A 12060-nucleotide genomic window follows, 5' to 3' on the forward strand; every position below is an offset into this window, starting at 1 on the left:
TATTTACTGTCAATGTCCTGGTGGCCAGGATGCCAGAGTTGGCATTGTGAGAGACGTCAAGATAACGGCGCCGGTAATATCAGCTCCGGCATTGTGGCCACCAGGTTACTGACTGTTCCCCACTGGATAGGCTGATTTCACCCTACTGGGGACAGCAGCACTACCTGGCCGGGTGGGTTTTGTGTGTGTTATAGCTATGGGAGACAGAGACCTCTCACCTCTCTGCCACTGTTGTCAGGGCAATTGGTCCATACGGATGTTGTTGGAAATGGACTTGCATTTAGTAAAGTGTCTGCACTGATCAGCCGACCGCTCTTTCTTTTGCCACTGTACTATTTTATTTCAGTAATAAAGCTGAACAATTGCACGACACTTATGTCTTATGTTGCTATTTATATATTGTAATTATATAATGTCTAGGTCTACTAGTTATTCATTATGTACTGTATTTAGAGCAGAAGCTGTGCGCTATATATGTCTGCCTCTAGGATCCCGGCCTGCTGGAGGCGCAACCACCAATTTTGTACACTACTGAGCATGCACAGCCATACCACGCATCTTCAGCTCCGTCCTCCATACTCAAAGGACGTGTCTTTGAGAGCCCACACAGCCGAATATATTAGACGGCATTACAGTGACCTGTAAGTTCCACTGCACCCCCGCCGCTGTGTGCATATTCCACAGCTCGGACTACCTCTACCTTGTGATTCTACAAGTGCCGTAATGCCATGGCAGGCTTGCTAGGAATTTTAGGCTGCCTGTAAAGAATACTATTAATGACTATTTAATTACTAATTAACCCCACACTCACAGTCACGAGGTTGTCCCTCGGGAAGGGGGCCTCATTTTTTTAGGTATTCCGACTCTCCATGGAATTCCAGCCCTGAGCTGAACAGTTTCAGGCTGGTCAATGTTAGGGCAGAGGAACATCATGCTCTCAGTCTCACTGCTATAGCATTATCCCCCCGGCTGGTTCAGCCCTGGGCTGGTCATTGGAAAATAGGGGGAACCCCACACAGTTTTTTTCCTCCTACTTTCCAATACCAGCCCAGGGTCAGAAGTCCAGAGCTTTTTTCTTAAATGTAACTATTTTGCTGCTTCTGTGCTGTAGCATCTATACCACTGGCACCTACAGGTGTCTACATTTTGGTTTTCCACCTTATGATTTGTCTTCATTTTAACTGTCGACATTTTGACCCAGTCAAAATTTCAACCTGTCTTTATATTAATTGTCTACATTATGTCCATGTCTACATTATGTCCACGTCTACATTATGTCCACGTCTACATTATGTCCACGTCTACTTTATGTCCACGTCTACTTTATGTCCATGTCTACATTTTGACTGTCCACATATTGTTTGTAGATATACAGTCCATGTCGACATGTTGGTTGCCTAAATATTGTACCTGTCGACATTATTGTGTCTATATTTTTATTGTCTAAATTTTGCCTGTTTATGTAATATACCGCACCCCTTTGTATGGCGATATCGCACTTCCTCTGGAACGTCTGTCACAATAATTACACAGGCCTTGTACATGTCCATTTCTGTGACGTATATATGAAATGTCTACAATGGAAGCACATTCTGATGTTCCTAAACCCACCCATTATAAGCGATATCAGCATCTCAGAACAATTTCTTACAATCATAAGGTGAACTGGAGGTACAAAGAATATTACACAAAAAATAATAATACATTACTAGTGAGCCTATCAAAACATGTCACAGGGGGCAGCAACTGTCAGAAAATGACAAATGAAATATAAGAACTGTCCCACAGTTCACTATCAAAATGCTCTACAAAATGTTTTATAATAAGGTCTCGGCTACGCTCCCGCCTCTATGTTTAGTGCTTACCCTACACAACCACTGTCTTGGTTCACTGAGCAGGTTCCATCCAAGCCTTAAAGTAAAGTAAACGGTAGCCAGAAGTATAAGACACAAATTAGATCCTATATGATGTCCCTCTTTATTTGATCATTATAGGGAGGAGACAGGTGTAGATGTCATGCTCAGTGGGACAAGCCAATATAAAAAGCCACATAAAATGCAGAACATCTTTTTTTTTCATATTTATCATTTCTAGATTAATTTAAAAAAAAATTAAAAAGCTACTTTTAGTCTGACTATAATTTAATATGGTAAAGTCTATCGCCTTTTAGCGTTACATGAGTGAACTTTAGTAAGTAGTATCAAGCATGTGAATCTTCAGATAATTAACCAGATTTTATGCGGAGTATAGATCTATTGGAGGATCCATGATCTGTGAATAATTAAGGGAAAGTGACAGGAGACTGTGAAGCTGGGTACACGCCTTTGCCATCACTCTTTCCATGTGATGGTTTGATCGACTTCACTCCCGACCACACGGCCTGATTCAGACCCGGTCGCAAGCGTTGAGCGCTCGCAACCGGGTCGATGGTGGCCCAGAGCGCATGCGCACGACGGAGCCGGCTCTGTCGTGCGCATGCGCGAGACCCGGATAGCGACGGGCAATCCGTCGCTCTGGGTCTCGCACCAAAGGGGGTGTGCTGTCGATGTTGAGTGACAGCACGCCCCCTTTGGTGGGCAGGCCGGGGGGTGGCTGCCCTTACGGAGGCATTCCCATGAGAACGCCTACCGTTTGGGAGCGGCCCCACTGACATCACAAGTGATGTCAGTGGAGAGATTCCGGCTCTGTTAGAGCCAAAATCTCTCTGGGGCTTGCGGCAACGAGACCCTACCACAATAGTCTCGTCGCAAGGCCGATGGTCGCGATGGTCTTGACCATCGCGACCATCATCATGGCCGCTCGCTATAGCTGTGGGTGGTCACCCACAGCAATGCGAGCTGCCAGGAGGCCATTCTAAAAAAAAAAAAAGACCGGCCCTGATTCAGAGCGAGCACCCTGTCAGAGCGACCGGCTCTGAACCAGGCCCACAGTTCCGATACACACGTACACACCTATAGCATACAACCATACTGCCAATCTTAAGCCCGCAACTCCCAAAATATCATAAGGGAATTATTGTACCCCTCACAGAGGGGACGCTGCTGTTGGTGTAGAAAGGAAAAAAAAAATACGGATGGAAGAACGGTGGGAGGTGCGTACACACTGCACTTTCGTTCATCTCGCGCAGCCGAATCAGATGAATATTAAACAGCACATAAAATGCAATCCTTCGACTCGACCAGTTTTCTTCTGACACAACATGATGGAAGGTGCGTACAAACTCTTGCAATATCGCATAAACGTGTCAAAATCGAAAGAACGGCCAGACGATTGCATAAGTGTGTACCCAGCTTAATTCCCCCACCCAAATAAATAAAAAATAATAAAAAATAGATAAAAGTACCACCTATGACCACCAGATGTCAGCAACGCAAGATCTCTTTAATTCAAACGCTATATTTATAGTACAAAGAGGGTTTATAGAGATGTGCGCCAACCCTCGTGTTTTGGATCTGGATCCCCCCTGGTTTTGGATCTGGATTGGTTTTGCCAAAACCTCACCTCCGTGTTTTGTTTTCGGATCTGGATTTGTTCTTAAAAAATCATAAAAATAGCTAAAATCACATAAAATGGGCCTGTTTTTGTTCCTACAGTTTAATTAACCTCAATAACATTTATTTCCAGTAATTTCCAATCAATTTTGACCACCTCACTATATTATTTGCTTCATCTAGTTAAGGCCAAAAGGTTGCATTCAGCTAGCTGGATGACTAAGCTAAGTGAAACAGTGGGCGGCACTAACGTGGCAGTTCAGCTTCTAATTTCCAACACGGATACAGTGTGTTATACAGTGTGTGTTGGATACACCAATAGTGCACTTACTGTGACAGCAGTGTCGGCAGAGCGTGGTTGCTGACGGTGTCCTCAGTACATGGAATGGCAGTGCTGCGGTGATAGCAGTGTCCTAAGTGAAGGGTACCGGTGATGTCGGCAGTGCGGGGATGCCAGCGGTGTCTTTAGTGCAGGTTTGCTGGCTGTGTCGGCAGTGTGGGGGTGCCAGCGGTGTCTTTAGTGTAGGTTTGCTGGCTGTGTCGGCAGTGCGGGGGTTGCTGGCAGTGTCCTCAGTACATGGAATGGTAGTGCTGTGGTGCTAGCAGTGTTCTCAGTGAAGGGTACCGGCGGTGTCGGCAGTGTGGGCGGTGTCCTCAGTGCAGGTTTGCTGACTGTGTCGGCAGTGCAGGGGTGTTCTCAATGCAGGGTGCCGACGGTGTCGGCAGAGCGGGGGTGCCAGCAGTGTCCTCAGTGCAGGTTTGTTGACAGTGTCGGCAGTGTGGGGGTCACTGATGGTGTCCTCAGTACATGGGGCAATAGTGCACGGGTGCAGGCAGTTTCGGCAGCGGTGGTGTCGGCATAGGGGGATGCTGCCAGGGGGGTGCCGGTGATGTCAGCAGCAGGGGGTGCCGGCGGTGTCAGGCGGCGGGGGATGGCGGGCACATCTTCTTTTTCTTCAAGTGCATTTTCAATGGGCTTAACGCTGATTGGCTGAGAGCTGTGACAGACGGCTCTCTCAACCAATCAGCGTTAAGCCTGCTCAGTACCAAACCTCGCGACCCGACAGTGGGGTCGCAAGGTTTTGCCTTTGGTGAGGGATCCGGGGCAGGCAGGGAGATCCCCTAAATTCAGGTGGGTTCGGTTCTCTGAGATCCGAACCCACTCATCTCTAGTTTAAAGCCCATGCCATGGGGAGAACGTATATACAGCATGTAAATGCATGCCAATCATATATAAAAAATAAATGTGTTACAGTATTTGAAAAACAAAAAAAGGTATTTTATTTAAAGAAAATGATGTTCCTATCTTCGATGCTTTTCATTCAATGGTTTCTTTTATATGTGTAATATGTCCTAACCCTCATAGGGCTTCATTCACTACTGTATGCAACTGCGATTATGCACGCAATTGGGCGATTGTTTCATTGTGCGCATGCATCGCAGTGACTCCGCAGATCCATCGCAGAGTGATTGACAGGAAGCGCCATTTGTGGAGGTGACGGGAGGGGTGGTCTGTGAAATGCAGGCGTGCCAGTGCTTTTGCATGCCGTTGCAGGAGCGTGCATAAATTAACCACTGCGATGCCGTACGCACCCTGAGGCCTCATAGCGTGTGATGAAGTCAGTAATTTCTGAGTATGGTCAGGGCTTGTGCAAGTGTGCGTGAGTCTGCGATGGTACTCGATTGTACCGATGGTTCACAGTCTTGCTAAACATTACAGAAGTGTGCTGAGTAAAGTGGGCGTCCTTGTGTTGTGCTGCGATGGGATAGCGATGGCAATGAATTAGCATACTGTCGGAGTCAGACTGCGTGCGTAATCGCAAACGCAGTTGCGACCCATAGTGAATTAGGCCCATAGTCCTGTTCTTGCCCCTGTATAAGATACTGTACCCAATAAGGAACATTTCCTCTATGGAATATTCTGCTGATAATGTGTTTGCTCTACTTACAGATATATGCTGGACTCATTGCCTCCTATATCCCCTGTATAAGATACTGTACCCAATAAGGAACATTTCCTCTATGGAATATTCTGCTGATAATGTGTTTGCTCTACTTACAGATATACGCTGGACTCATTGCCTCCTATATCCCCTGTATAAGATATGGTACCCAATAAGGAACATTTCCTCTATGTAATATTCTGCTGATAATGTGACTGCTATACTTACAGATATATGCTGGACTCATGGCCTCCTATGTCCCCTGTATAAGATACTGTACCTAATAAGGACATTTCCTCTATGTAATATTCTGCTGATAACGTGTCTGCTATACTTACAGATATATGCTGGACTCATTGCCTCCTGTGTCCCCTGTATAAGATACTGTACCCAATGAGGAACATTTCCTCTATGTAATATTCTGCTGATAATGTGTCTGCTATACTTACAGATATATGCTGGACTCATGGCCTCCTATGTCCCCTGTATAAGATATGGTACCCAATAAGGAACATTTCCCCTATGTAATATTCTGCTGATAACTTGTCTGCTATACTTACAGATATATGCTGGACTCATTGCCTCCTATGTCCTCTGTATAAGATACTTTACCCAATACGTAACATTTATTCTATGGAGTATTCTGCTGATAACGTGTCTGCTATACTTATAGATATATGCTGGACTCATGGCCTCCTATGTCCCCTGTATAAGATACAGGGCCTATTTCAGACTTGCTCGCGAGCGCTCGCAAGCGGGTCGATGTTAGCCCAGTGTGCATGCGCTACACGGAGGCGGCTCAGTTGTGCGCATGCGTGAGACCCGCATAGCGCCGGCCAAGCCGTCGCTCCGGGTCTCGCTAGAAAGGGGGCGTGCTGTCAATGGTGAGTGACACCACGCCCCTTTGGTGGGCGTGCCGGGGGTGTTGCTGCCCAGACGGAGGCATTCCCGTCTGGGGCCGGCCCCACTGACATCACAAGTGATGTCAGTGGGAGTGCTCTCGGCTCTGATAGAGCCGAAAGCACTCCAGGGCTTGCGGCAACGAGACCCTACCATAAGGGTCTCGTCGCAAGCCAGATGGTCGCGATGGTTTTTATCGCGACCATCTTTTTGGCCACTCGCTATAGCCGTGGGTTGTCACCCACAGCTATGCGAGTGGCCAGGAGGCCGCTCTAAAATTAGGAAGGACGGCCATGATTCAGAGCTAGCGCTCTGTCAGAGCGTCCGGCTCTGAATCAGGGCCACTGTACGCAATAAGGAACATTTCCTCTATGTTATATTCTGCTGATAACGTGTCTGCTATACTTACAGATATATGCTGGACTCATTGCCTCCTGTGTCCCCTGTATAAGATACTGTACCCAATAAGGAACATTTCCTCTATGGAATATTCTGCTGATAACGTGTCTGCTATACTTACAGATATATGCTGGACTCATTGCCTCCTATATCCCCTGTATAAGATACTGTACCCAATAAGGAACATTTTCTCTATGGAATATTCTGCTTATAACGTGTCTCCTATACTTACAGATATATGCTGGACTCATTGCCTCCTATATCCCCTGTATAAGATACTGTACCCAATAAGGAACATTTCCTCTATGGAATATTCTGCTGATAACGTGTCTGCTATACTTACAGATATATGCTGGACTCATTGCCTCCTATATCCCCTGTGTAAGATACTGTACCCAATAAGGAACATTTCCTCTATGGAATATTCTGCTGATAACGTGTCTGCTATACTTACAGATATATGCTGGACTCATTGCCTCCTATATCCCCTGTATAAGATACTGTACCCAATAAGGAACATTTCTTCTATGGAATATTCTGCTGATAATGTGTCTGCTATACTTACAGATATATGCTGGACTCATTGCCTCCTATGTCCGGGGACTGGAGCTTCTGCACGAGGATGATGATTATACCGACAAACAGAACAAAGTTGATCTGTTGGAAAAAAAATAAATAAAAAGAAGAGACATGGATAAATGTCACATCCTGATGATAATGCGGAGAGCAGGAAGGAGACAGCATAAGGACAGTATTACAATTGGTAAAATTACCATATTTTTACCAGTGTATAACTGAACTACCAGGGGTCCAGCCAGTGCACTGCACCAGGGCCCAACACAATATAGGGGTCCACACTGCCCAGCGCCATTTGTAAATGGCTGGATGCAGTGCAGCTGCTGGCTGGGCAATCATCAACGCTGTGACTGAGCCGGCCGGCAGCTACACTCAGAGAGGACCAGGGCACAGTGCAGTCAGGCTCAGCACTGCTGTGCACTACTGGGTAATAAATCCCAGTAGTCTCTGCAGTGGGGTCAGAGGAGCATGAGCTGAGCTCTGATTGGAGGAGCCCATCACATGCTCCTTTGACCTGGAGTTTAGCAGAAGCGCAGCCTCATGGTTAGGTCTAGAATTGGGTGCTGCAAAGGACCTCTGACGTCACACCCACGTGACCCGCGACCAATGGGAGACGGGCAAGGATCAGAATGGGGGGCCTAAAGTGGCCCCACAGAGTCTCGCTTCACTCGCCATGCTTCAAGAGCGGTGGCTCGCTACGCTCGCCACAAAAATATATTCCCCCTCTGTGCCCATGTGGATGGTAACACTGGAGCAGTACGACACTGCCAAAGCGGTCACGTGGTTGCAACATCAGAGAGGTCCTTTCTTCAACTAGGAACTAGCAGCAACCGCAGCCTCATGGGTGCGACTCATTGTGAGGCTGTGACTGCTGCTCTGCCGGCTGCCTGACGATGCTGCTGGTGAGTATACTGTGTGGGCACTACAGGTGGCATAATGTGTGGGGACTACAGTGTGGCATAATGTGTGGCCAATACAGGTGGCATAATGTGTGGGTACTACAGTGTAGCATAATGTGTGGGCACTAGAGATGGCATAATGTGTGGGCACTACAGTGTAGCATAATGTGTGGGCACTACAGTGTAGCATAATGTGTGGAGACTACAGTGTAGCATAATGTGTGGTCATTAGAGGTGGTATAATGTGTGGGAACTAGATACCGAATAATATGTGGGCACTACAGGAGGCATAATGTGTGGGCACTACAGTGTAGCATAATGTGTGGGAACTAGATACTGCATATTGTGTGGGCACTACAGGAGGCATAATATGTGGGCACTACAGTGTAGCATAATGTGTGGGCACTAGAGGTGGCATAATGTGTGCTGACTACAGTGTGGCATAATGTGTGGGGACTACAGTCTAGCATAATGTGTGGGCACTACAGGTGGCATAATGTGTGGGCACTACAGGTGACAATGTGTGCTGACTACAGTGTGGCATAATGTGTGGGGACTATAGTGTGGCATAATGTGTGGGCACTACAATTTGACATAATGTGGGGGCACTAAAGTGTACCATAATGTTTGGTCACTACAGGTGGCATAGTGTGTGGGGACTACAGTGTAGCATAATGTGTGGGCACTAGAGATGTGTGGGGACTACAGTGTAGCATAATGTGTGGCACTAAAGGTGGCATAATGTGTGGGGACTACAGTGTAGCATAATGTGTGGTCATTAGAGGTGGCATAATGTGTGGGAACTAGATGTGGCATAATGTGTGGGCACTACAGGAGGCATAATGTGTGGGCACTACAGGTGGCATAATGTGTGGGGACTACAGTGTAGTATAATGTGTGGGGACTACAGTCTAGCATAATGTGTGGGCACTAGAGGTGGCATAATGTGTGGGTACTAGAGGTGGCATAATGTGTGCTGACTACAGTCTAGCATAAGGCGCTGCGGAACACTTGTGGCACCATATAAATAAAGGATAATAATAATAATAATAATAATAATAATAATAATAATAATAATAATGTGTGGGCACTACAGGGAGGGAGCTGCTGTGAGGCACCAAGACATACAGGAACAGCTCATATAATAAAAGGAGCTGCTGTGAGGCACCAAGGCACACAGGGACAGCTCGTATAATAAAGGGAGCTGCTGTGAGGCACCAAGGCACACAGGGACAGCTCGTATAATAAAGGGAGCTGCTGTGAGGCACACAGGGACAGCTCATATAACAAAGGGAGCTGCTGTGAGGCACCAAGGCACACAGGGGCAGCTCATATAATAAAGGGAGCTGCTGTGAGGCACCAAGGCACACAGGGACAGTTCATACAATAAAGGGAGCTGCTGTGAGGCACCAAGGCATACAGGGACAGCTCATATAATAAAGGGAGCTGCTATGAGGCATACAGGTACAGTTCATACAATAAAGGGAGCTTCTGTGAGGCACAAAGGGACAGCTCATATAATAAAGGGAGCTTCTGTGAGGCACACAGGGACAGCTCATATAATAAAGGGAGCTTCTGTGAGGCACACATGGACAGCTCATATAATAAAGGGAGCTTCTGTGAGGCACACATGGACAGCTCATATAATAAAGGGAGCTTCTGTGAGGCACACATGGACAGCTCATATAATAAAGGGCGCTTCTGTGAGGCACACATGGACAGCTCATATAATAAAGGGCGCTTCTGTGAGGCACACATGGACAGCTCATATAATAAAGGGAGCTTCTGTGAGGCACACAGGGACAGCTCATATAATACAGGGAGCTTCTGTGAGGCACACAGGGACAGCTCATATAATAAAGGGAGCTTCTGTGAGGCACACATGGACAGCTCATATAATAAAGGGAGCTTCTGTGAGGCACACATGGACAGCTCATATAATAAAGAGAGCTTCTGTGAGGCACACATATACAGCAGATATCATGATGGAAGCCGTTTATTGTGAGGGAATCTGTAGAGTAAGTGTAACTTCAGGAAGTAATTGTTCTGGCAGTATGCTCTGAGCTGATTGGCTGCCAACTTTCTCAGCTTTACTAGTAGAATAATGCAACCAATCAGCTTTGTTAGCTGCATACAATATCATCCAATTAGATTGTTACATGAGATAATTTACAATAAAAAAATAATTATCCTTACACCCTTTCTTATTTTTCCTGAATATAAGGAACATATAATATAACATGGATAAAAATAAAACTTACCATAATGGAGCCAATGACGGGACCCTTAATCACCCACCAGAGCGCTACGTTGTTGTTCATGTCCCAGCAGCTATGTCAATAATAAATATTATAGAGATTATTACCCTGGCACCATGATTCATTCTCACATCTGGGCACAAGCATCTTTATTTTTTTATTTTAATGAGCTGTTACATCCTTATTGCTTGTGTAGCTGACTTAAATTGCCATTTGTTCTATGGGGGGGCTAAAGTGGCCCGACATATGCTGGACCAATTGTTCTAGTAGGGTATATTAATGGAAAAAAGCATGCGGGAAATCCCCCAATGTATATTACAGGGGGTTCTGAGGCATATACTGGAGATATTTGCTGCAGTTTCCCCGTTTCCGATAGAAATAGCAGTCCCCATAGGGTTTACCGCAACACAATAGGATCCCCATATGTATGTATGAATAGCGTCCTGTGGCACAGCAGTTCCCATCGATTTCTATGGGGCTACGATCTATCCGAATGCATCAAACTGCAGAAAGCTTTCCGAAGCTTGGGCCTGACAGCTAACATCATAATTAGGTGGTGCTAGCCATTATAGAGCGTGACGTCACCCATTACAGCAGTATGCCACGATGTGCTTTAATGATCGTCTTATAAATTCAATCGTTAACACATCTCACCCATAGGCACCGGACATGTGAAAATAGAATGTTATTTTATATTTTATACTGACTTCAATTATTCCATCTCTGCCTTTCCTGACTGGGAGCAGCTGTTATGACCTTTTTCAAATCAGGTGGCGCTATACTGTATATACCTCGCCAAGAATACTCATGAGAATGTTTTTTGCTAATTGATTTACTTTAAGTCAAGGTACTGTATGTAAACCTGTACATGTGGTGTCATTTTTCAAAGCAAAGCCATTTGTTGTTGTAGTAACAGGAACTATTATCTAGAAGCCACAGGGGGTGACAACTTGACAAGTGAATTAAAACGTTTCCAAATTAAATTTGATCAAATACATATCTTTCATATAATGCTGCTATCAATCAGCCAGTGGTATCAGCACCTGGAGCCGACACGGACACACACACTAATGCGGCTCCCCCCCCAAAAAAGAGAGAGATGGGGGAAGGAGGGGGACATGAAACAGAGAGGAGGGCAGGGAAAAAAGAGAGGGGGGGGTGGATAGAGACAGGGTTTGATTGGCCCACAGGGGTACAGGAGAATCCCCCGGTGGGCCCCACTGCCTGTGGGCCCACCCCCTCCTTTAGGGATCAGGTTCAAGACTGTGCACTTGAACTATACTATACTATAGTGAATACTGCAAACCACTATGGTGTATTTTCTACAATGCATTGCCGTTATTAATCTGGTACATTATCATGCATGCACAAGCAGTATTCACTATATATACACATTTTAAGGAACCCAGGGCCTGATTCCGAGCCGGACGCTCTGACAGAGCGCTTGCTCTGAATCAGGGCCGGTCCTCTGGTTTTTCAGAACGGCCTCCTGGCTGGTCGCGTAGCTGTGACCACCCACAGCTATAGCGAGCGGCCATGATGATGGCGACCATCGGGCTTGCGATGAGACCCTTGTGGAAGGGTCTCGTTGCCG

The 12060-nt window shown here is 46.2% G+C and overlaps 1 protein-coding gene across 1 annotated transcript in view; it reads right to left on the reverse strand.

Moving 5' to 3' along the window:
• Window positions 1-12060, reverse strand: part of LOC148510583 (pituitary adenylate cyclase-activating polypeptide type I receptor-like) — a 137984-nt gene that overhangs the window by 23696 nt on the left and 102228 nt on the right. The window contains exons 11-12 of the mRNA XM_088442550.1: window positions 10470-10539; window positions 7299-7390 (exon numbers count right to left, since the gene is read on the reverse strand). Of these exons, the coding sequence (XP_088298676.1) occupies window positions 7299-7390; window positions 10470-10539 (162 nt within the window). The remainder of the gene's footprint in view (window positions 1-7298; window positions 7391-10469; window positions 10540-12060) is intronic.

This window comes from Taudactylus pleione, unplaced genomic scaffold (assembly GCF_031769625.1).
Source record: "Taudactylus pleione unplaced genomic scaffold, aTauple2 ptg000314l, whole genome shotgun sequence".
Classification (NCBI taxonomy): domain Eukaryota; kingdom Metazoa; phylum Chordata; class Amphibia; order Anura; family Myobatrachidae; genus Taudactylus; species Taudactylus pleione.